Source organism: Labrus bergylta, chromosome 21 (genome assembly GCF_963930695.1).
Source record: "Labrus bergylta chromosome 21, fLabBer1.1, whole genome shotgun sequence".
NCBI classification, from domain to species: Eukaryota; Metazoa; Chordata; class Actinopteri; order Labriformes; family Labridae; genus Labrus; species Labrus bergylta.
In genome coordinates this window covers 1,099,998-1,125,632 of record NC_089215.1, presented here as the reverse complement: position 1 = coordinate 1,125,632, position 25,635 = coordinate 1,099,998, and the positions used below count along the sequence as shown (strand labels likewise).

General features: G+C 44.9%; 2 protein-coding genes across 7 annotated transcripts in view; one reads left to right on the top strand and one right to left on the bottom strand.

Moving 5' to 3' along the window:
• Positions 1 to 9,241: 9,241 nt before the first annotated feature.
• On the top strand, positions 9,242 to 12,287 carry LOC109999108 (galanin receptor 2a). The gene is made up of 2 exons (XM_020654023.3): positions 9,242 to 9,686; positions 10,974 to 12,287. Exons 1-2 carry the CDS (start codon positions 9,328 to 9,330, stop codon positions 11,614 to 11,616), a joined length of 1,002 nt encoding a protein of 333 aa, XP_020509679.1. The 5' UTR covers positions 9,242 to 9,327; the 3' UTR covers positions 11,617 to 12,287.
• Positions 12,288 to 13,288: 1,001 nt separating this feature from the next.
• exoc7 (exocyst complex component 7) overlaps positions 13,289 to 25,635 on the bottom strand; it is a 20,200-nt gene continuing 7,853 nt past the window's right edge. The window contains exons 7-20 of one of the 6 annotated variants that reach the window (XM_020654027.3): positions 23,468 to 23,560; positions 22,046 to 22,191; positions 21,812 to 21,964; positions 20,557 to 20,655; positions 20,410 to 20,472; positions 19,488 to 19,554; positions 17,761 to 17,799; positions 16,917 to 16,982; positions 16,709 to 16,829; positions 16,217 to 16,312; positions 16,071 to 16,134; positions 14,806 to 14,847; positions 14,577 to 14,710; positions 13,289 to 13,805 (exon numbers count right to left, since the gene is read on the bottom strand). In XM_020654027.3, the coding sequence (XP_020509683.1) occupies positions 13,703 to 13,805; positions 14,577 to 14,710; positions 14,806 to 14,847; positions 16,071 to 16,134; positions 16,217 to 16,312; positions 16,709 to 16,829; positions 16,917 to 16,982; positions 17,761 to 17,799; positions 19,488 to 19,554; positions 20,410 to 20,472; positions 20,557 to 20,655; positions 21,812 to 21,964; positions 22,046 to 22,191; positions 23,468 to 23,560 (1,286 nt within the window). In that variant the 3' untranslated portion in view covers positions 13,289 to 13,702. Of the gene's footprint in view, positions 13,806 to 14,576; positions 14,711 to 14,805; positions 14,848 to 16,070; positions 16,135 to 16,216; positions 16,313 to 16,708; positions 16,830 to 16,916; positions 16,983 to 17,760; positions 17,800 to 19,487; positions 19,555 to 20,409; positions 20,473 to 20,556; positions 20,656 to 21,811; positions 21,965 to 22,045; positions 22,192 to 22,393; positions 22,463 to 23,467; positions 23,561 to 25,635 lie in introns of all 6 variants that reach the window. The other 5 variants (XM_020654029.3, XM_020654031.3, XM_020654033.3 and 2 more) reach the window with 5 other exon arrangements.

The window sequence follows — 25,635 nt, the reverse complement described above, 5'->3', positions numbered from 1 at the left end:
CGCCCCGCGCAGGAATCAAAAAGACCAAATTATTTTCTTGTCTGTACCTTTTGTTGTGTTTTTTTCTTTTTTTCAAAGACAAATCTTTCTCAGTCTGCCTTTACATTGATTCTCTCCTTCAACACGAGGCTCTTCCCTCAAATACTTTTGGCTTGTTTCATATTTAATTTCCTTTTCATTTATGAATCTGAAACAATCAGCACTTTGAAATTTTACTCTTTTAGTCTCCAAGCATCTCAGGACCGAGAAATAAACATTTAAAAGACGACAGAAACTTCCTGACAGCACAAATCAAAGACATCCATTTCAGTTTCATTTGGAATGAACACTTGACTATCAAGTTTGGTCGACTTGTTTTTTTTTCTATAATTGAGACGTTATTTCAGCTGCAGTCGAAGAACTGTGGTTCAGATTCTTTAGATGCAGAGCGGCTGCAGCTTCAGGCAGCTACTGCTCCTCTTTATGAGTCTCTGTGCTGTCGAGCTGCAGTCTGCTACAATCATTTCAGTGTCATGTTACTAACTGTGAGCATGTGCAGTACATGTGTGTGTGTGTGCGTCTCAGCGGTCTTATATCTTACAGCTTTGATTGGACGAGGGCGGTTGGACAGTTTGCTGACTCGTTTGAATCGGAGGTCGAGCCGGTTTTCAGATTCCTCGATTCACACTGATTGATTTCTTTTAATTTTTTTCCACAGGAGGTTCGTTGTGATTTCAGAGCGGCCTTCTTTGTGACCCCGGAGGAGACGATGGAAATGAGAGGAAAATGTGACATCATGAGGCGTTCAGGAGGTTTGTGGTCGGGCGTGTTTTTTTCAGTAGTAACAGAAGCCCCCGAGTCGCGTGCGCCCGCCTCCTCCATGAGTCGCATTCATGTGAACATTTTCATTTTCCGTTTCACAGTTCTTGTTTTGGTGGAAGGTTTTAGTTTATTTAGTTTTTTTTGATTTTGGGTTTTTTTTTCTCCACATGTGCCAGCTCTTGTGGTTTTTCGCATGACGAAAAGTCCGAGAGCGCGGCCTTTTTTTCCGGCACGGTGGGGGTGAACGCGCCCGGCCCGATAGGTCTTTGAGTTTTTCCACCGCATAACAACAATGTTTCAATTTGTCTAATCGGGGGTATTTAGGCTAAGTAAACTATCACTCTTCAGGATTTCATCTGCAGCCACAGCCCAGTCATGCAGACCTCTTATTTAAACCATTTGTGTGCGGTGGAGCAGGGAGGTGGAGGGGGCGGTGGGGGGGGGGAGCGGGGGGGAGCGGGGGGGAGTGGGGGGGGGCAGCCGGTGCAGATGACAGGAGGATTGGATAACTGAGAGAGAAAGTCTGGGACGCAGAGAGTGAGAGGTCTTGGCAGGGAGCAGGAAACCACACACAGTTTGCGTGATTCCTCTGCTCTCTCTCTCCGACTCCACCGTCTCTTCTTCTCTTCTTCTTTCAGCTGTCTCTCCAAAGCACCTGCATGACCTCTGTGACCTTTGAACTCTGAAGAGACACACATGTTCTTATGTTACATCATCTCGACAATAGAGAAGGTGTTTCGAAGCTTTGCTCTGAGAGAGAGGTCAGTGGAGATCGGAGGGTGTAAGCTTCAAGCTTCATAAAGTTCAGGTCCATTTACCATTGGTATGAATTGGCGCTGTACAAATAAAGATTGATTGATGCATAACTTCTGCATTCATTTAACATGTTTAGTTTAATGCATGTACAGTATGTTTCCAGCTCCCCCAGGTAAAGAAAAATATACCTCTAATGAAGAGATAAGACTCTGAAGGAGACATAATGATGCCCTTTGTGGCGTTTGAATATTTAATCTATGTACCTACTAAAGTATGTTCACAATAACTAAAGTTTGAAAACAGTGTTTGTTTTCATGAACTGCCGCTCCGTGCACCGGCTCTCTTCTGACTCTCTCTCTAAGGCTCTGAAGTGACCACGTTCAGAGTCCCCACGTGTGCCAAGTCTGATCTGATTGGTCGGCCTGTCGGCTCTGCCGTAATTGGTCACGCCCCTTTTACCATGAAGCCACTGGCTCCGTCCATTTTCGAGGGGGGCTAGAACCGAGCGTTACATGCAGCTAATGCTACAGCTAACAGGAGAACGTAGATGTGTCTAAACATGCACAGGACACTTTGAAAACACACTGAAGAGCAGATAAAACCAGAAGAAGAAGAATATGGGACCTTTAATATTTATGGATTAAGCACCGTCGCTGTCCTTATCAAACCTGCTCCATAGATTCATGTGAATGGAGTGTCATCCTCGCATGTTGAACAATCCAATATCCGCTTCCTTTGGTCAGAGGGGTCACGCCCCTTCTTCTTCATCTCAGCTTCCTGCATCGATTTAAGGATCATAAACCGGCCTCGTAAAAAAAGTTTGAGCCGGGACGTGAGAGCCAGGATCCGGACCCAGCCAGCGAGTTTTAATAGTAAAGGTTTATAATGAAACACTCCTTGAGCCTTTCTCCCAAAGCGCTGACGTTATCCACTGGATACGGTACTATCAGCAAGGGGGCAGGAAGCTGAGAGGATGTAAGAGAGAGGGAGAGAGAGAGAGAGAGAGGAGAGACAGAGAGAGGAGAGAGAGAGACAGAGAGAGGAGAGACAGAGAGAGGAGAGAGAGAGAGAGAGAGGAGAGAGAGAGGAGAGACAGAGAGAGGAGAGAGAGAGACAGAGAGAGGAGAGACAGAGAGAGGAGAGAGAGAGAGAGAGAGGAGAGAGAGAGACAGAGAGGAGAGACAGAGAGAGACAGAGAGAGAGAGAGAGAGAGAGAGAGAGAGAGACAGAGAGAGAGAGACAGAGAGAGACAGAGAGAGAGAGACAGAGAGAGACAGAGAGAGAGAGAGAGAGAGGAGAGAAAGAGAGGAGAGACAGAGAGAGAGAGAGAGGCGAGAGAGAGAGAGAGAGACAGAGAGAGAGAGACAGAGAGAGACAGAGAGAGAGAGACAGAGAGAGAGAGACAGAGAGAGACAGAGAGAGACAGAGAGAGAGAGAGAGAGAGGAGAGAAAGAGAGGAGAGACAGAGAGAGAGAGAGAGGCGAGAGAGAGAGAGAGAGACAGAGCGAGGAGAGAGACAGAGAGAGACAGAGAGAGAGAGAGAGAGAGAGAGAGAGAGAGGAGAGAAAGAGAGGAGAGACAGAGAGAGACAGAGAGAGACAGAGAGAGAGAGAGAGAGAGAGACAGAGAGAGAGAGACAGAGAGAGAGAGAGAGACAGAGAGAGAGAGAGAGGAGAGAGAGGAGAGAGAGAAGAGACAGAGAGGAGAGAGAGAGAGAGAGAGACAGAGAGAGAGAGAGAGGAGAGACAGAGAGACAGAGAGAGAGGAGAGAGAGAGAGGAGAGAGAGAGGAGAGAGAAAGCGAGAGGAGAGAGAGAGAGAGGAGAGAGAGAGAGAGAGAGAGAGACAGAGAGAGGAGAGAGAGAGAGAGAGAGAGAGAGAGACAGAGAGAGAGAGGAGAGAGAGAGACAGAGAGAGGAGAGAGAGAGAGAGAGAGAGAGAGACAGAGAGAGAGAGAGACAGAGAGAGAGAGAGAGAGAGAGAGAGAGAGAGAGAGAGAGAGAGAGAGAGGAGTTTTGTCATGAGGGGGTTCGGTCTGTGTTTGTTGTATAGAGCAGATGTTTTGAGGTCACCGTCGCTCGGTCCGCCTCCCCACGAGTGTTGACACTTGTGGGTTCGGAGTCAGACTTAATGAGGGAATCATGATGTGTGGGGGGGTTCAGCGAATGAGCCACCATGACTGTTCATATCCTCAAACACAGAGGACGAGTTGAACAGCACCCTGCAGCTCACCATGACAAGTTTCAGCTTCAGTCACATATTTAAAGTTTGAACCTCACCTACCCCAAATATGTGGCTGCTTTGTTTCCCATCGTCCACACTGAGGTACTGAGGGACGCATTCCTCCACTCGTCCCACCAGAAAGCAACAGCTGAGCGGGGGAAGTCAAAGTAGACAAGAGATTTAGCTGAACAGAATATTTAAAAGGTGGAGCGTTAAAGGCCTGATATCAAGACGTGTACTGTACCTTTAAGAGGCGCTGCTTGTCAACAGGCAAGGCAGGAAACTGCTTGGGGGACCCAGGCCAGTAGAGGGCCCCCCACGGGCTGACAAACTTCATCCTCTCCGTCTTCTGCCTGCTCCACTTTTCAGAAAATGTGCTCAAACAGGCCGTTTGGAGATTTTCCCTTCATGACATCACAAAGGGCAGTAGCCCCCCCCCCCCCCAGGTGGGTGACACTCCCACAGCTAGGTGTTTGTTCTGCCCTCTGAGTCTGCCTTCTCACTGTAAACAATAGGACATGGAGCGAGAAAGCCCGAGTACACCCAAGCCCTTCCAGAGATGGGGCGTGGTCAGACACAGCTCATTTACATATTTAAAGGTACAGACACAGAAACAGCCTGTTCTGAGCAGGGCTGAAATAGAGGGGTTTATAGACATGATCAAATACAGGATCAGAGTGGATTTAGAACAAGAAACTTCACACGCATGTTTTGAGGAGCTCTGAGACTTATTTAAACGAGTTGAAGACCGCCTACCTTCTCTGATTCAAACAAATCCAGATCAATACATCAAAATAGTTTGTCTCTCTTTTTAAGGACATTATTAGCTCGATTATTTGTTCCTCCTCCACAGCAGCTGTTGTGGTGTTTTCAGTGGTCAGAGCTCATTGCCTCCACCTGACTCTAATGGCTTCTTCTCGTTAAAGTTCAAATATTCCCGTCTGCGGTCACTGCCAGCCTGCAGCAGCGTCTGGTCACCACTCTCACCCAGCAGGCTGCGTTCAACATTCCTGTACTGCCCGCCCAGAGCGCGCACGCACGCACACACACACACACACACACACACACACACACAGGTGATGATGTCATTTCCTGCCTGAGGGTCTCCTGCTCTTGACCTCACGGTGCACAGAGCAGCAGACGGTATCTCCAACATGACTCAGGTTAGTCTTGATCTGATACCTCTGAGTGTTACCTCGTGCAACAAACCAGTCAGGGTGAGACGTTTATCTTCATTCTCAGCGATCCCACCCGGAGCATTTCAATAAAAAAACTCTCTGATGAACCACTGTGAAATGTGAGCAATGCCAGCTTTAATCTTCAGGTCATTTTCTTAGGCGTCGTCAGCTTCAACAAGTCGCTCCCAGAAGATACCCGTGCGAAGACGAGCTCTTAATTTGTCAGTGATGGGAGCTGTTATCACCAGCTGGAAAACTCAACGACTTAATGCCTCACAGAAGCTCTGAGCCGCCCGTCTCTCTGCGGACGTGACCGGAGGATGCTGACAGAGGAGTGAACATGTGCAGCGTCCTCTCATGAGGTCTCTCTGTGTACTGAATACAGCTTATAAGTCATTCATTGTGTGTCTGCCGCCATCTGCTGGTGAAAAAGGAGAAGTGTATCTGTCAGCCTGAAATTAATTATTTTTAAAGGATCAATCAGTGAGCAGTGTAGAGAGTGAGATGATAAAGGTATCTTACTCTCTGATCATTAAGGAAACATGTTATGTTGAAGTGCTGGCTTCTCTGACAACAATGCAGCAGCCAGTATGTCCTCCTTCTAACTTTAGATTCTGCTCCTGAATGCTCTGGATTTGTTTGGACCAGAGAAGGTAGGCGCTTTTAAGGCGACCCCCCAACACGGCCGTTTTGGACGCCCCTCGGTTTGTCAGATATGAGAGCAGTTATCAGGTCAACAGGTGTTGCAGCGATGGAAGCGGTCAAGAGAAGTGGTTCAGATAGAAGTGATTGTACCCGACCTAAAAAGCCTCTGCATGTTTCTAATAAGCTCCACGAGCAGAAACGTGCTCAAACTAGGATCAATATTGGAGATGCTTTTGAAAAATGGAGAGAGGTTAGAACACAGAAAGGTTTACAGACCCATGCAGAGCTGGATAAACACTGAAGCTTCAGAGTCCACCACATGGTGACCTGAGTGAGCATCCACTCTAGAGAGGAGGGGGGGGCAGGTCTCTATGATGTTTAGAATTTGGACTGCAGTACCCGTTTTAACCACTAGGTGTCAGAGTTACACACTGCTCCTTTAAAATATGTATTAAAATCCTGAAAACCTTACTGTTATGATCAACCATCAAATAAATGCAGAATTTGTGTAGTGTTATAAGAATTAAGGCGTTCATCATGAGAATGACTTTGAGCTCAGAAACATGTCGAGCAGTAAGACGGTCCCGTTCTCTCTCCAGACTCGTCGAGCTTCCTCGGTCTTCCAGGATGTTTGATGCTTGAAGTGACTCAGACTCCCAGAGGAGGAAACAGAAGCAGCAGCTTCCTCCCGGATAAAAACAGCAGACCTGTTTAAATTTAGAGCGAGGCTGTTTGCTTTTGTGCAGCTGCCGGAGGAGGTTAATGTGTCCCATTGTGTACAGTGTGTGCGTGTGTGTGTGTGTTTGTGTACAGTGTGCGTGCGTGTGTGTGTGTGTGTGTGTGTGTGCGTGTGTGTGTGAAGTCAGAGAAAGAGGATGCAGGGGTTCAGACGTTGAACAGACCAAACAGGACTCATGGGGGGGGAGTGGGTCAGAGCGGTCGAGTCTCAGACAGAAAATGATGCAACAGAGCAACCAATCACAGCTCTCTGCTGAACCTCTAACTGTGCATTAATATATGACCCACCTTTACCTGCCTGAAGGCCCCGCCCCCTCCTCATTTACACAGTGTGTGTTGTGCAGCAGCCGGGCTCTAAAGATGGTTAGATCCTCTTGATGCTCCACATTGGTCCTGATTGACGCTTTTAATTATTGGGTGCTTTTTCCGACATGTGGTTAACCTTTAAGTTTTGGATGGACACAGCGGCGACTCTAGAGTCTGTCGGGGCCCCAGGTAAGAAATAATCGGGGGCCCTACAACTTGCGTTCATCACCATCATGTCCTCCATTGTCCTGATGCTTCCTCCTCCTCGTTCTTCTTTGTAGACTTTCATTTACAAACTTTGGTTTTCACAGCAACAAGGCTGCAACACTGAGGCCCCCCCATTAAGGAGGTTTCTTACTGTCATTGCAAAAATTTGCACATTTTTGCTCCGCTGCTGTGGTTAAAAGTTTGTCATCCCTCAGGGGCCCCCTATTGGTCTGGGGGCCCCTAAGCATTCGCCTGCCTTGCCTGTTGAAGCAGCTCCTCTGGGGCTCTCCCACACAGAGAAATACAAAAATCAATCCCTGATGATTCCACTCCGCTCCACTCTGGACTCAGCACGTCTGAGTTTAGTTATGTTTCTTAAAGGAGCAGGACGAACTGTTCACATGATGGTCCAGACTCAGAGCCTGACCACTTTGGACCCCTAGCGCAGGTTTAACAGGAGAGGAAAGGAAACCAACAACATGCTCAGGAGCAGAGATGACAACCTCTGTTTTATTAGTTTATATATTGAGTTATCAACTAAAATGTTATGATACTGATTGGTTAACTGTATGTTCCATCTCATAAATCATTAACTCTGAAATCAATCTGATCAGTGTTTTACATTTTAGAAAGAAAGACTGCACAAAGATTTTGAAGAATTTAAAAAATTGAAATTTGTTTAAAAAAAATCATTTTTATTGATTTTTATTGTAAAAACCTTCAATAAAAATTTGTAAAAATAATCTTTACAGAAGGGAAGTAAACATAATACTAACAGGTTAACATAATATTGTTTTTATCATAGTTTATGTTTTGGTTGTGACAAATTTGGGGAGAGGAAAAACATTCCAAAACAGTCTAAAAATACAATATCAAATTTGATGATTCTTTTATTAGATACATGTACTTCAGATATGGAACAATATATATAATGGAAAAAAATTGGGAATAAAACTTAAAAAATGTCAAAATATTTCCAACCTGACTTTAAACCAATTCGGTAGAATGGCCCTTATATGAGATGAGATGAGATTCAACTTTATTGTCATTACACATATACAAGTATAGAGTAACGAAATGAGGTTTGGCATCTCACCAGAAGTGCAAATAAGCAGATAAGCAGAAAGTGCAAGATATAATAAATTATATATATTATATATAAACACATGTGTGTGTAAATATGAGCAGATGAATCTGTCCTGTGTGTGTCTGTATTCCTCATGAAACAGTCTGATGGCAGCTCTAAGAGGAAACACTTCCGGCCTTCACTCTTCTGTCATTGGTCAACACTGCAGTACTTCACTGTGACCACAGGGGGGCAGACTGCTCTCACACTCAAATGAAACCATGAGACTCAACAGGTGAGTGAAAAAAACCTCAACAGGAGACTGATTGTGAGTGTTACAGGGCCACATTTTGTTTCTAAATGTTCCAGATTAAAGATTTACTTTTAGGGGATTAAACTCCTTTTTTTAAGTTATGAAATTCGTTAATCAGTTTAAATCGGGCTGTGTTTAAAATGATTATTCTGAAAGGTTGTAGCCAATCAGAAGATCAGCCATCCGCCCGCGAGAAAATGATGAGAATAGAATCCTTAAAGCCTTTTTCTCTTCCACAAAAGAGACGATTTCCTCCCAGTCAGCGGGGTTCTTTTATTCTGAAAATATTTAATGGCAATGTGATGATGATGATGATGATGATGATGATGATGATGTGCCAAATGCATTTGTAGTTTCACATCTGCATACGTAAAGCTCCGACACAACTAATGGGATATTTTTTTTCAACTCTTGTTTTACAGACTGCACCGGAAGTATCTACCTCATGTTTACTCTGTTTGTTTATTTTTGTGTTTATTGTTGATATTTAATATTACACCTTTGTACAAAGAGAGCACAGTTTACCAAAGTAAAAGTCCTTTTGTGTTTAAGCATACCTGGCCAATAAAGCTTCTGATTCTGATTAGTGAAACCTTTACTAAAATATAACTTCCCAACATGCTCCACGTTTGTGGAACAGGCAGCTGCTGCTTTTCTGATAGAGAATAAAATAACGACTTTAATCACGAATTTTACAAAAGAAAATCCCCTAATACTCCTCAGACACAGAAGTAAATCAATTACTTTAATTTAATGTGTTAATTCTGATGAAGGTGTGACAGGCTGCTGTTCATCTGTTTCCCCGAATTTAATTAAAAGAATGTAATAATATTCTTGTAATTAATTTTCTATTTTATTTTGAAAATTCAAAAAACAACTGCAATCTTTGTCTTTTGTCTTTAAGGGGTTAAAGCGACAGAGGTTAATGCATCTCATTCAAACCCTCTCTGGGTGTTTAACAGTCTTCTATTAAATGCTTCACGCGGGTCAGTCGTTTGGGTGGAAACGCAGCGCGCGCGTAAAGCAGACGCGCGTGTCTCCACGAGCCGAGAGTTCACGTTGATGGACTGATATGTGACCGGTGTGGTGTGAGTGATGAGTGACCACATGAAGATGGACCTCTCCTCCTCCTCCTCCTCCTCCTCCTCGTGGAGAGCGGAGTCCGTGCTCATCTCTGTGGGCTTCACGCTCATCTTCCTCGTGGGCACGGTGGGGAACTCTCTGGTGCTCGCGGTGCTCTTTCGTAACGGACAGATGAAGACCACCAACCTGTTCATCCTGAACCTCGGGATAGCGGACCTGTGCTTCATCGTGTTCTGCGTGCCCTTCCAGGCCACCATCTACACTCTGGACCAGTGGGTGTTCGGCGCCGTGGTGTGTAAAGTCGTTCACTTCATCATTTATCTCACCATGTACGCGAGCATCTTCACGCTGACCGCTGTCTCCGTGGACAGGTAAGAATAAAAAACACCTGATCACATCCTAATGTTGTCAGAGAGAAGCGTTTTATGACTCACCTGCTGAGCAATCAAGAGAAAAAGAGATTTTAAACTTTTGTGTTTCGTCTCTCTTTTAGTTTTAAAAAAGGGGAAATGTGCTCTTCACTTTGTTTCATAACTCAGCTTTCCTCCAATCAGCACTGAGTGATGAACACTCACACACACAAACAAACCATCACCACTGACAGGCAAAGCTCAATTAGTGTCCTGGTGAGTAAAACACACAGAGTCAGACTGCACTGATTTCAGATATTCATTCATTTCCTGTTTTTAATGATCGTGCTCCAGAAGTCACTGCAGTGTTAGATAATATAGATAATACACGGGAGGAAATGAAAATCATTCAGTAGAAAAATCTTCAATCAACTCCATAACCTGCAGCTTGCAGGGGGGGGGGCGGACACATGAAAATATAAATATGTTTTCTTGTGTCTACTTTCTACATCTCTTATTGCACCTGAGGTTATTGCACACATTTTTTCACATTATATAATTGTTTTTTGTTTTTAAAGGTTAATATTGCACTGTGAGGTGGTCAGCTGTGGAGCTGGTTCCACCTTTGAGGCAGGAGGAGTGAAGTTATTTCAGACGCTGTTCCCGGAGAAGGTTGTGAAATAAACGTAGTTAGATCTCCAAGTTTGAACCAAAGCAAGAAAGAGTGTTTTTTTTTTTTCTGACATTGAATATTCAAATATTCTCACAGTGCGGATCGTTTCTACAAAAATTTTGGTGAAGATACATCACAGTGTCGTCTGCATACAGTCGAAGTCGACTTTGTTATTCGTCGGTAACATAAACTTTTCTTTGACGTGTTTAAAGTTTGACCTGTGTCCCAAGGCGAGGTTTATGACCTATACTGCAGCCAGCCAGCAGGGGGAGCTCTGAATATTTTGGATGTTGCATCATCCATCGTAATGCAGGGTCTATTTAAACCAGAGAAACAGCCATTTGATTTCACAATGACATATTATAAGATTTATTTTTGTGCTTTTAATGGAGAGTTATGACAGTGGATAGAGTCAAAAATCAGAGAGAGAGAGTGGAATGACATGCAGGAAAGGAGCCACAGGTGGGATTTGAACCTGGACCGCCAGCTATGAAGACTACAGCCTCTGTACATGGGGTGTGCGCACTAACCACCAGCGCCCCAGAAACAGTGTTTTCTAACTTAACTGGAAGGATTATTAATGATAAATTCAAACTAACCTGAACGCTGTCTTCCTTTGACCTTTGACCTTTCAGGTACTTGGCCATCTGCTACCCGCTCCGCTCCAGACAGATGAGGACGCCAAAGAACGCCATTGCCTCCATCGTGCTGCTCTGGCTCTTGGCGTTGCTGTTCTCCGCGCCGTACCTCAGTTACTTCACTCAGATGGAGCTTGCGGGCGCCGTGCTGTGCATCCCGGCCTGGGAGTCCAAACCACGCTTCGTCATGGACGTGTGCACATTCGTCTTCGGCTACCTCGTCCCCATCCTGGTGCTCGGCCTCACCTACGCCCGCACCGTCCGCCACCTGTGGACGAGCGTGGACCCCGTGAAGGACGCGTCGGAGTCGCGGCGAGCCAAGCGCAAGGTCACCAAGATGATCGTGGTCGTGGCCGCTCTCTTCTGCGTCTGCTGGCTGCCTCACCACCTCGTCGTCCTCTGCATGTGGTCCGGCCGCTTCCCGCTCAACCACGCCACCTACGTCCTGCGGATCCTCTCGCACCTGCTGGCGTACGCCAACTCCTGCCTCAACCCCGTCGTGTACGCGCTCGTCTCCAAGCACTTCAGGAAAGGCTTCAGGAAGGTGTTCACCTGCTCGCCGAGGACGAGGGACGCCGTCAACAAGGTGCACGCGGTGCAGCCGGTGAACACGGCGAGCAGTGAGGAGACGTCCAAGTAAAGACGACGACCTTTGACCTTTAAGAAGAGGAGGAGGCGCCAACTGAACATAGATGCATACCTAGAAACTCTTTGAGGTGCATCACATTCTGAAAGAGTTGGACATAGACGTCTCGAGTCTGGATTCTTTTTGAGAGGAAGGCGACATGTGGAAAACGACAGGACAGGAACCTCCCTAAGGGGGCCCCATCTGATTGATTTTTGCAGAGGGCCCCAACAGACTCTAGAATTGCCCCTGCTAAAGGCTCATGAGACTCAGGAGGTTTTGGGGTTGAACAATATAGTCTAAATGTTCCTGGGTGGGCTCTAAGATGGAGGGATTGGATGTTATGTAAGCATCAGACTTCCATTCCCTGCAGCATCATTTCTTATCTGTTGTGTGACTCGATGTATCAGCGTGGACCTCAGAGAGCCTCGCTGTCCTCTGTGTCTGTTTAGACTTTTTTAAGAATCTGCTGCATGATGATTCACTGTTTCTGGAAACCTGAGTGTTGTTGTTGTTGTTGTAATGTGAGATATGAGAAAAGGTGTCTTTGTATTTCCATGATGGTGCACTACACAACATAATAATCAAGCTGTGATGTAACCGCTGTCTGTGTCTGCCTAGCAACAAGTGACAGCTGCTGTCATCGACTGAAAGAAGTCACTTTGAATAAAGAGTCAGTAGACTTCTTCATTTGTCCCTTCTGGGCCTCCGTACATGTGTGGTGGTGACTGTGTCTGCAGAGACTCTGTCCTCTGACTGGATTTTACTGTTCTGCTTTGTTCTGGTTGACTCGGGACGTTTCTGGGCGGAGCTGGTGTGTTTCCTCCAGCCAATGAGAGCGCAGCAGGTGAGTTTAGGTGTGGATACAGTTCAGCTGTCCTCTCCAATAAAGGCAAGAAAATGCCCGAAAAATATCTTAAATAAACAACTAAATAAAAAAAGGAAGCCGGTAGCCTAGTGGTTAGTGCGATGTTCCTCGAAGCGGGTGGCCTGGGTTCAAATCTGTCTTTGGTCTCTCTTCAAATCCGACCTGTGGCTCCTTTTCCCGCTCTCTCTCTCCCTGATTTCTGACTCTATCCACCGTCCTGTCTCCACTGGATCAGATGTGGGATCGACTGAGCACGCTCGTCTGTCCCTGTGACATCACACTGTTACATTCATGTGAAACTGGAGTTTTTCAGTTACAGACTTTGACACTAATCATCAATACACCATTTATTTTTTCTGAATTCATATAATAAATTTATGTTATTGTAGTTGTTTTTTAATTTAAGTCTGATATCTCTTATTATTATTATTTCCTTTTGTGTATATACATTTATGTGCAAGAGTGTAAGAGCATGTAAATTTACATATATATAGTTTTTTTTAGTTTATTTTTTACATTGCTATTTTTTTTTTATTATTATTCATTTGTTTTCTATATTGTTCTGTAATTCTCTGTTTAGTCGAATATACTGTTTGGTCACTTGGGGTGGGGGTATTGTGTGTTGTATTGAAATTTTCAATAAAGAGTAATAAAAAAATAAATCATCTCATTGACAGTATTTCTAACGTTTCTCTTGCAGTAAAAACAAAAAACACCCTGAATTCTCGTTACCATGTTCTCTGTCTGCTCCTTAACGATGCGTTTCTTCTGTCGTTGACCTCAGCGGACGTTCAGGAAGGAGCAGCTGTTTCTGGAAACTAATGCTGAGATTGTTTTTATTTGTAAATGTTATTTCATTCAAACAAACAATAAAGTTAAGAAAAAAACAAACAAACATAAAATCTCAAATTTTGAATGAAAAGGATCAGAAAGAAGACTAATCTCATCATATCTGCCCCTCTTGTGAAGAGCAAATGAAACAGCTCAGTCTGATGTGTTCAGCTCTGTGTTTTCCTCTTTATGTGACTGAAATAAAACAAACATCCTCTCATTTCCTTTTACTAGTTTGAAATGTGAAGCTGCGGCGGCTACATTACATAAATACATCAGGTTGGTTTCTTTGTACAAAACATTCAGACACAAAGAGAGAGAGGAGGGGGGAGGGGGAGCAGCTCGTGTTGTGTTCAGGGAGACGTCTGTTTGGAGAGCGTGAGGATGAGGGGGCGGGGCTAATCAGGCGGACGTGTCGAACAGCCTCTCGATCATCTCCTCCACCTCCTCCACTCGATACTTGTGATACTTCTCCGGGTTCTTGGTGAACGAGATGTTGGCACACCTGGAAGACACAAAAGAGGAACGAGAAGCTGTCAGTGTGAAGAGCAAGGAGGGCTCTGATTGGCTGGAACGGGGGAAAGATCTAGAACGCTGATATAATGCTGCATTCCAGTTTCTACTTTTTTATTCTAAAGCCTCTCATGAGCACATGTGTTGATGTGTCGGCCTAGCTCTGCACTTTCAGTATCAGGTCCTCATGTTTCTCTGCAGGTAACCATGGCGACTGAAGCTGAGCGTATTGTTTAGGAGCTGGAGATGATAGGTGTGGAGCAGCACTTGATCACACTGAAGTTATAGTACAGAAGAAGAAGAAGAAGAAGAAGAAGAAGAAGAGAGGAGACGAGTGTACAAGTCTGGGGCGCTGGTGGAGCAGTGGTTAGTGCGCGCACCCTGGGCGGGCGGCCCGGGTTCGAGTCCAGCCTGTGGCTCCTTTCCTGCATGTCATTCCCAACTCTCTCTCCCTGATTTCAAACTCTATCCACTGTCCTGTCTCTCCATTAAAGGCACAAAAAAAAGCCCAAAAATAAATCTTAAAAAGGTCAAGTCGATAGCATAGTTAGCTCATGCTACTTGTTAGCTCATGCTACTTGTTAACCTACGTTAAAAACACAAGAGGTTCAAGATGTAAAGATCATGTTTATCTTTGTTTGACTCTGTGTCCAGGAGAGGAGAATATGTGGACCAATCACAGGGCAGTTAACAGCTTGGGGCCGGTTGGCCAGTAGGGGGCAGCACTGCTAGAGGTTTGATGAAAAGTCATGCTCGCTCTCACCTCTGCAGGAAGCTCCTGTAGGCGTCAGACACCACTCTCTTCTGAGACTGACGGATGAAGTCTCGCTGCTCTTTGTCCGGGATGGCCCAGCCCTTCTGGATCTTACACAACTCCTCCAGGCCGTCGTTAAAACCCTGAAGAAAAAAGAGTTGTCTGTTTGTTTGTTTCTCACGGTCACATTACGACTGTGAGGCTCTCGGGTTTGTGTTGGAGGACGAGTGAAACTCACCTTGAATTTGTCTTTTATCACCTGGCGCTCCTTATCCTTCAGCTGCAGGAAGGAGAGAAACTCGGTTACATCGATCACAGGGACCACCAAGGCCTCCGACTGAATCTTTTTTTTCTACACATCTCATGAAATACCATTAAGAAATGGTTTGACATCAACAAGTTGTCACTGAATTTAAATCAAACAAAGTTCATCGTATTTGGTGATAAGCAAGTAAAAATGATGATTGATGATGTTGAGATAGATAGAGTGAATGAGCATACATTTCTGGGGGTGATAATTGATCATAAATGATGTTTTACATTAATAATGCATAAACAAAAATGTCTCAAACCATTGCAACACTTTGTAAAACTAAAGAATTCCTGACTCAAAACTCACTGTATATATTGTATTGTGCACTCATAGTTCCATACATTACTGTGTGGAGGTCTGGGGGAACTCATACAAAACCAACACTCATCCCATTTCCATGCTACAGAAAAAAAGCTATAAGCATTGTAAATAGATCTGATTATTACAAACCAACGAATGCACTATTTTTTTTAACATACACGCTTTAAAATTCAGCGATCTAGTAGATCTCAAATCTGCTCAAAACCGTTTGATTCGGAACAAATTTTGTTGAGATAAGATAATCCTTTCTTTATCCCACAACGGGGAAATTTACATTGTTACAACAGCAAAGAGCAAAGATTGCAAACAAAAAGTGAACACAGTACAATTTAAATTAAACATTTTTTAAAAATGTACAACAACAAAAAATGTTTTAAAAAAATGTACAGAAGAAAATGTACAAAAAAAAGTTCTGATGTGTTCTTTTTTTTGTAACCAAACTAGTAGTGTCTTAAATAATACGATTTGTAACAAGGGTAGGTATAATAAGCTAAAGCTTCAGCCGACACCTTTCTGGTCAAAATGTTTTTTTTTAGTTTTCTTGTCTTTTCATGAATGCCTTTGTGGAGTTTGTATTTTTGTTCTAGCATTTCTGCGTATTTCCTAGTGGAGAACTTTGTATGTTGACCGAAATAAAAATGACTACAACTACTAAAATATGCTCGTACTTTAAGACCCTGAAATAACTGAGATATTAAAGAGGGGTCTCTGATGTTCAGGTCCCGCTCTGTATGAACATTAAAGTCTGAACACATCAGTGATGACCCGTCAGAGAGACACCGGGGGCCTCACTGCGCCTCTGCTTTAAAAAAAACTGGTCCGCACCAGAATCTGAGAGAGAGAGAGAGAGAATCAAATCAAGTTCTGACCTTGGTGCCGGGCTGAAAGACGGGCATGTTCCTGTCCGTCAGGTGCTCGGTGACCTTCACCCAGCTGTGACACGCAGACAGAGATGAGTCAGAACATTCTCAGGTTTATCAGGATGTAGTAGAGTTTGTGTGAGCAGCGTGGTTACCTGCTCTTGTACATGTAGATCTGCTGCTCGATCAGCTCTCTGTACGAACTCTCCGCTTTCTTCTGCGTCACCGTCACCAGCTGGATGAGCTCAGACCTGAAACAGACCGAGGGACACTTAAAAAGTCTGAAAAAAGCAAAAGCATCTCCAATATTGATCCTAGTTTGAGCACGTTTCTGCTCGTGGAGCTTATTAGAAACATGCAGAGGCTTTTTAGGTCGGGTACAATCACTTCTATCTGAACCACTTCTCTTGACCAGCTTCCATCGCTGCAACACCTGTTGACCTGATAACTGCTCTCATATCTGACAAACCGAGGGGCGTCCAAAACGGCCGAGTGGGGGCCAACCAGGATAAACACTAAGAGGCTGGAGGAGAACCTCTGACTGTCTGAGCTACGGCCTGCTTGTGTTAACGTGTTTAGCGCCCCCTTCAGGTGTTCAACAGGTGATCATAGTTTCACATTTCTGTCACTAAATGTTAACGACTCACTTCTCCAGCGACTTCAGGATGTAGTTGTAGTTGTTGTGCAGGAAGATAGCGCTCAGAGCCGAGTCCTCGTACACTTTGGATTTACTGAGCAGGTTGAGCTGCAGGTTCCCCAAAACCTTACCTGAGAGGAGAAACAAGGTGATACCATCAGACTCCAACAAGAGCCAATCACAGACCAGAGACGTTCACCTTCTTCTTCTGCACTCACAGATATACGTGCTGAGGAGCCGTTTGTTGAACTCGGAGGTGTAGCTGCTCGCCGATGAACTCGTCTCTGGAAGAAAAGTTAGAAGTTAAAAACAGGCTGGATGATGAGTTCTGATCTGATAACAACACGTATGTATTACACCTTTAACCTGCGGCCTTAAAAACAGAACTTCACCAACGCAGAAAACTCGAAGAGCCCCGTGTCCACTTAGCGTTTTTCTCTGAGCGTCAGCGTCCGTTTTAAACTGTTTTCGATGAGGAGAGAGCGTTGGCAGCAGCTCTTGCATGACGCTGGGCGCTGTGCTTTTTCTCCTGTCGGCCGCCTTCTGCTGCTGCAGACTCTCTACTCATTGAAACAGTTGAAAAAAGACGCTGCTGTTCAGAAAAAACGCTTGGTGAACAGGGGGGCGGGATCTGAATTTGACCAGTTGAATTTGACTCATGTTATATTTTCAGATCTGAATTTGACAAATCCAATTTGAGCAAACTGAATCTTTTTGTTTATGATACTTGAATTTTTGGATCTGAATTCTTCAGGACAAATAAATTCAGATACATTGTTTTCAGTAAGTCAAATATTTCAATGCTATGAATTCAGTGGTGTTTAAAGTTCAATATTTAACATCCAGTGGCTGCTAAAATTCAAATAATTATGTCTCTTATTTGCTTCCATAGGCGGGGCCTAACTCCTCAGCAGCGGATCTGACGGCTGCTGTTTGACATTTGTGGACGTCAATCAAAAGATCATAAAATAAACACAGTTAAAGATGCTTTTTTAACGGTGGATTTGAACTTTATTAACAAACAGTACTACTTCCTGAAAAGTCGGTGGTACTTGTGCTTACCTCGGGGGTCTAAAGGAATATTGTAAGTGTCCCCCAGTACTTAAAGGACGGAAGCAAGGCAAGAGAGAAGAGAAAGAGGCACAAAGTGCAAAAAGGTTAGAAGAGATTTGTTAGTGCAGAGTAAGCAAACTGTCATCAGCCAGGCAGCGAGGAGGCGGGGCATGAAGGAGAAGGGACATGAGGGAGGCGGGGCATGAGGGAGGCGGGGCATGAAGGAGAAGGGACATGAGGGAGGCGGGGCATGAGGGAGGCGGGACATGAGGGAGGCGGGGCATGAAGGAGAAGGGACATGAGGGAGGCGGGACATGAAGGAGGCGGGGAAAGAAGGAGGCGGGACATGAGGGAGGCGGGACATGAGGGAGGCGGGACATGAAGGAGGCGGGGAAAGAAGGAGGCGGGACATGAGGGAGGCGGGACATGAAGGAGGCGGGGAAAGAAGGAGGCAGGACATGAGGGAGGAGGGACATGAAGGAGGCAGGACATGAGGGAGGCGGGACATGAGGGAGGCAGGACATGAAGGAGGCAGGACATGAAGGAGGAGGGACAGAAGGGAGCCTGAATCCTTCAGAAACAAGATGAAAGTAAAAAAAATCCAAACCAAATCCAGTTTGAAATAATGAATGAATCTTTTGTTAAATATTAAGTGAAAACTTTAAAGTCATGCTGGAGAGAAAGGGCGACACAGAGGTTTCAGCTGAAGGGGAGAGAAGAAGTCTGAAGCTGCAGGACGTCAGAGGAAACACATCACAGATACAGAATGAGGGGGGGGAGGGGGGGGACAAGGTAAAAGTGTTGATTTGATGGTTGATCAGTGGATCGTCATACCTCATGTTTCTAAAGACGACCTCCTGCAGCATCATCATCATCAGTACTAACTAACAGACACATCTGGATTCATGAAGCACAGCTGTCTAAGTGTTTGGACCGTGTCTTGTTTTAGCTCATCGTTCATGGACTGGAAATAAAAACCATGGGACCCGTGAAGCTAAGCGTAACTAAAGCTGATTCTCCAACTTAACCCTTTAATTCTCCTGACTGTGTCCGCACAAACAAGGCAAACAGCGCCTGCAATCGCCATGACAACAGCAGGCAGGAGGATTTTGCAGTACAGTGTGTGCCAGAGTGATGACAAGAACTAAATCAGACCTTGAACCAGGCTGTAAACATGTTGATTCATGCTGTTAAAAACTTATTTTTTTGAATGGGTGTGTATGTGACTTCCTGTGCTCAAGCGGACACTCGACAAACTGCAGGATTTTACACTTCGGCATTGGCTTCATATTTGAAGACTGGAGGTTGCCGCTCGGTTCCACAGCGACATTTTCACCACCATACTGTGTTTACCTTTTACTTTATAAAAGCGTGTATGAGTGTCACACTTTCAAACAATCAGGACTTGAACCTTGTTGTTTCACTTCCAGCCCAGCGTGTTAAAGCAAAGAGCCAAAACAAGAAACGTTTACCGCTCAATGTGTACACTGAATAATGAAGTGTTAACTGGAGGTCTTAATGTACACACATGTAACCATCATGGCTGATATGAACACTAAATGAAACAGCGTCTGTGCAGCCAGCAGGAGGTCTGACATAACCATGAGCTAACAGCTCGTGTGTGTGTGTGTGTGTGTGTGTGTGTGTGTGTGTGTGTGTGTGTGTGTGTGTGTGTGTGTGTGTGTGTGTGTGTGTGTGTGTGTGTGTGTGTGTGTGTGTGTGTGTACACTGTGTACCTTGTGAGGCCAGCATGGCTCCGGCCGTCTCATGGAAGTCCAGCAGCTGCTGCAGGAACAGGATTGCCTGTGGGAGGGAGAGGTCAAGGTTAGCATCACCTCGGCTTGTTTATTAAACACACACACGCACGTGCACGCACACACACACACACGCACACACACACGCTCTCTGCCCGACGCTGTTAGCAGTTTCCATGGAGACTGTACACAGAGACGGACAAACAGAGACGGACAAACAGAGACGGACAAACGGAGACGGACAAACGGAGACGGACAAACAGAGACGGACAAACGGAGACGGACAAACGGAGACGGACAAACGGAGACGGACAAACGGAGACGGACAAACGGAGACGGACAAACGGAGACGGACAAACAGAGACGGACAAACAGAGACGGACAAACAGAGAGGACAAACAGAGACGGACAAACAGAGACGGACAAACAAACAGAGACGGACAAACAGAGACGGACAAACAGAGACGGACAAACAGAGACGGACAAACAGAGAGGACAAACAGAGACGGACAAACAGAGACGGACAAACAAACAGAGACGGACAAACAGAGACGGACAAACAGAGAGGACAAACAGAGAGGACAAACAGAGAGGACAAACAGAGATGGACAAACAGAGAGGACAAACAGAGAGGACAAACAGAGAGGACAAACAGAGACGGACAAACAGAGAGGACAAACAGAGAGGACAAACAGAGACGGACAAACAGAGACGGACAAACAGAGACGGACAAACAGAGAGGACAAACAGAGAGGACAAACAGAGACGGACAAACAGAGACGGACAAACGGAGAGGACAAACAGAGAGGACAAACAGAGAGGACCTCTTGCAGAAAGGTGTTTGAGGTGCAGAGAGAGAGAGCAAACGGTTACATAGCGGTGAGGTGAGCGAGCGTTGACCTACGTTGCTGGTCAGCTCGTGGACCGTTCCATCCTTGGGCATGTTGTACTCTTTATCGGGGTCATTCTGAGGAGACAGAGGGGATTGGTTAACGATGGATTGAACTGGTCAGTGATTGGGTGATGGGAGGGTTAACTGAGAGCATCTTACCTTGATGCTGTCTGCAAACTCCTCCAGAGCTTTGGCTCCGATCGTCTCCATGGACGTGATGAGGGTCGGCAGCTTGTTCTTGGTGCTCGCTGCTGTCCCCTAAAGACACGGTGATAAAAAAGATTCAGGTCAAAGCTTCAGATCATCTTTGAAACATAGTTTACCCTCAGGCATCAGTTTCATTTACGACCCTCTGAAGTCACTAAGGACAAAAAACTGATATAAAAATAGAACAGATTGATATTTTTTTCTACTTTTTTCTGCATACATCTCTTAAACAACTTCAGCCCTGCTCAAAACAACCAAACATTCAATCATTATTAGGAATTTAACCCTTTAAATGCCAGTTTGATTACTTTATGTCACTGTTGTTATTTTCCATAAAACAAATATTTGGTGGCTGGGGGATTTTTTTTAAATCAGTCTTGGATATGTCAAAGATTATCCAAAATATTGACTTTGATGCATTGTTAGTTTTTGTGTAGCATCAGATTTAAAATGTAGTTCCCTGTTTGGACATTGGAGGGCGGAAATGTCCAATTTACAAAAACTGATGTAAAAATTGCTATTTTCTACTTTTTATTTGCATTAATCTCTTAAACAACTCCAGCCCTGCTCAAACATATCAAATATTTAATAATTATCAGGAATTTAACCCTTTAAATGCCAGAATCAAGTAATCAAACTGGCATTTAAAGGGTTAAATCCCTAAATATGATGCTACACAAAAACTAACAATGCATCAAAGTCAATATTTTGGATAATCTTTGACATATCCAAGACTAATTAAAAAATAAAAAAAAATAAAAACCCAGCCACCAAATATTTGTTTTATGGAAAATAACTCATTTTTGTGTTTTTTTTTCATAAATAACAACAGTGACATCAAGTAATCAAACTGGCATTTAAAGGGTTAAATTCCTAATAATGATTGAATGTTTGGTAGTTTTGAGCAGGGCTGAAGTTGTTTAAGAGATGTATGCAGAAAAAAGTAGAAAGAAAAATCAATCTGTTCTATTTTTAAAGCAGTTTTTTGTAAATGGACATTTTTGTCCGGAGTGACTTCAGAGGTTAGTAAACATGTTTCAGTGTTCTATTGATTTATTAAAAAAATAAAATGTGCATTCCAAAATGTGTCAAGAGAGACTTTCTTACAAAATGTGTGCCATACGCACTAACAGACAAAATGATGACCAGATGAAGAGGAAACATTTGCATGAGGGTTAAAGATTGACGTTCAGTCGGGATGATCTACCTGCAGCGTGGCGTCAAAGTCGGACTTGTTCATCTTCAGGTGTCTGAGGATGGGGAAGATGGTGAGCACGGCCGAGTAGTCGTGCCGCATGATGGCTCTGCGCGCCGCCGACACGATGTTGTCTCCTTCCAGCATCAGGTTGTCCAGCGCCTCCTGTGGACGGACGAGGGAACGCAGAGACATTTAAACCTGATCTCCGTTAACTCCACTGACCTCAGGTGAGTCATGTCTGACCTGAATGAGGGAGTCGAAGGTCTTCTTCTGGTGGTGCTCGGGGATGATTTCAGCCAGCAGGGCGTACTCGCTCTGCGCCAGCTTAACGAACGCGCTGATGCAGTGGATGTAGGAGTCGATCTCGATGTCCAGGACGTCGTCCTTCCCTGAGAGACCGAGTCAGACAGAACGTTTTCTATTCTGTGTGTCAGGTTGTTAAAAAGCAGTTTCAGTGTGTTTGTATTTATTTATGAAGGTGCGTTGATATTAACTCTGCAGGCTGAACGTGTGTGGTCAAATCAAAAATGGCGCCCGTCTGATAACCCCCCGCTGTGTTCCTTCTCTTCCCCCACGTTTTCAGGCACTCACCTGCAGCGGCCCCGTGCTTCTCGGTCAGGGCGTCAGACAGGTGTTTGACCCGCAGGTCGTGATCAAAACCTGGTGGGTGGGGAGGGAGGCGGGGTCAGCAGGGGGCCTAGTCAAACCTGGGGGGTCGTGACTAGGCCAGTCAGAAGGGGAGGGGTGGGGGGGGGGGGGACAAACCTGAACCTGGAAGATTTGAACTGACCACCACCAACCAAGCACCCAGCAGGGGGGGGGAGCAGGGGACACCCACTACAGTCAGGTTTGTGTGTGTGTGTGTGTGTGTGTGTGTGTGTGTGTGTGTGTGTGTGTGTGTGTGTGTGTGTGAGAGAGAGAAAAGGGTCACAACAGCTCTCGAGTCAGTGCAGCGTTTAAAGGTTGTTTCATCTTAAATATCATCATGTACCTAACCTTTCTACCAGAGGGCCCCTTACTTTACTTCAAAATAAAAGCAGAGTTGAATTCAAACAGGAAGTAGAGTACTCTCAGCTTAAGACAGTACAAACATTCAAAATAAAAGCAGAGTTCAATTCAAACAGGAAGTAAATTCTAAATAAAAGCCTGACAATTTTTATTTTTAAATGCAAAGTAATGGAATTTTAAACATGCGATTAATCGTGATTAACTATTGAAATGAAGCGATTAATCACAAGGTTAAAAATGTATAATTTGACAGCCCTCTTTTAAAGGATGCTGAATGAATCATTTCAAATACAGTGAAAGGACAGCTCTTTAAAAAAATACCTCAGCTGTGATTTTGGGTGCAAAAACATTATATTGTAGTGAATCTCAGTTAGTTATCCAGTAGCAGATCCTGAAGTTATAGTTCTTTTATACTTTTAAAAACACTGAAACGTTTAAAGATGTCTGCCTCGTGGTTTCTGCTCGCTGTAACGTCTGCATGTTCATGGAGCTGTTGTGACTGAGGAGCTTTATGTTGTTTCTCTGAATGAGAAACAACATGGACGCACGCCATAAACACGGGTCCACTGTGAGCCAGGAGAGAGAGAGAGAGAGAGAGAAAGAGAGAGAGAGAGAGAGAGAGAGAAGACACCGGAGAGACAGACCGAGGTGCGTTACCTTCCAAAGGAGTGAGGTTAGAGCCCCCCTTTTTCCCATCCAGCCCATGCTGTGAGTACTGTTTCAGAAGGTTCTGAGCCTTTCGAATGGTCCCTGGTCCCATAAACACAGAGAGACCACAGAGTCCAGAAGAGGAGGGGGGCGAGGGGGGAGGGGGGGCAGCAGGTCCAGACAGCCAAGAAACAGAAGAAGAAGAAGAGGAAGAAAAAAAGGAAGAGCTCGGTGATGAAACACAGCGACCACCACCCCAAGACAGGCGGTACAGTATGTGGAGGGGGGGAGGGGGGGGGGGGGCACAGCCTAACACCACAGATACACAAACAGGAGGACCAGTGAGAGAGACAGAGCGACTACAGCTACTACACCGGGGTACACGTGCTCATGAACCGGGGGTCATGTAAGAGCAGAATAAACAGGTTAGGTTCAGGTGTAAACACAAACAACACAATAAAACATTCAGTATTAATAACTAACATCATCATAACAGTCTGTTACAGGCTTTAGACATTCAACATATTAACAACACAGTGTCGTAGCTCGATTAGCGAGTTAGTAAGCATGGAGCACACAAAGCTGCATTTTTACTTTAAGCCACAAGGGGGCAGAAGAGAGCAGCATCCAGCTGAATACGTCATCCACTATCATTCATTCAAACACTTCAGCTGCACCTCGGCTTCGGGTCAAGGGGAAAGGAAACTACCATCGGCATGACACCAAAAGGTTAAAGGTCACATATAAACACTTCTCCATGTTCCTCTAACTCTAACATGTGTCTCTAGTCCGTCTACAAACCCCCCAATGATGAGAAAAGTCCATCCTCTCCGTCTTCTGCCTGCTCCACTTTTCAGAAAATGTGTGCTCAAACAGGCCGTTTGGAGATTTTCCCTTCATGACATCACAAAGGGCAGTGACCCCTCCCCCAGGTGCGTGACACTCCCACAGCTAGGTGTTTGTTCTGCCCTCTGAGTCTGCCTTCTCACTGTAAACAATAGGACATGGAGCGAGAAAGCCCGAGTACACCCAAGCCCTTCCAGAGAGGGGGCGTGGTCAGACACAGCTCATTTACATATTTAAAGGTACAGCCACAGAAACAGTCTGTTCTGAGCAGGGCTGAAATAGAGGGGTTTATAGACATGATCAAATACAGGATCAGAGTGGATTTAGAACAAGAAACTTCACACACATGTTGAAGAGGAGCTCTGAGACTAAACTGATTGAAGAGGAGGAGATGTCACCTTCAAATGTCTGCATGCTGAGTGAGACAGCACGACTTAAGACTTTACAGTAAATATTCTAAAGACGAGCTTAAAGAGGCCAGAAAAACATGTTGTCATCCATCACATAGTCTCTCACTCAGTTATGAATACAGAACAAATGAATGATGGGTGGAGCTTGAACAGATCAGATCACTACTTCTACACATCTGGATGAAACCTTTTCCTAATAACAGTTTCCTTCTGATGGTTATGTGTCGTCGTTCTGACTCTTCAGAGCAGCAGCAGCAGGGCGAGCTGTGAGTGTTGATCGAGTTCATTAGAATCAAGCCGAGCCGTCAACAAGAGAATAAATCAAAACAGAACAAAAGAACAGCTCCATGATTTAAACAGAGCGGACAGATTAATGCAAGAGGAACGAAGAAGACTACACACATGTGATTACGACTACACACACACACACACACACACACACACACACACAGTCTGACACAAACAGTTACACAAACACTGAACTCTGCAGGGTCTACTTCAACTGGATTTAAACAACCTATCAGCACTTCAAATAATTTCAGGGTAAAACTTGAACCAATAATGTTTTAGAATTCATTTCAAAAACTGAGTTTCCAGACGATGCTCTACACGAGATCTGCTTCTGCAGCAAGCGGCTCGGACGGCGAGTCAGCGACCATGAAGGAGGGGAAACCTGTCGTCCTACATCCTCACACCTTTAACGTTTTCTTAAATGTAAGGAGTGGGAGCTGCAGAGCTAAGGTGATACTGTGTCTGCGTCCACTTATAAAGAAGCCTCAAGCTCCCTCTTTGGGGGGGATCACGCCTGATTGGACGCTTGCTACCGGGCGTTTAGAGGCGACATTGCACGCCTAAATGAAGAGGTAGGAGGTTAATATTAAGAACATGTGTAGTGCGGGATGCTTTGTGTTCATGATGTGC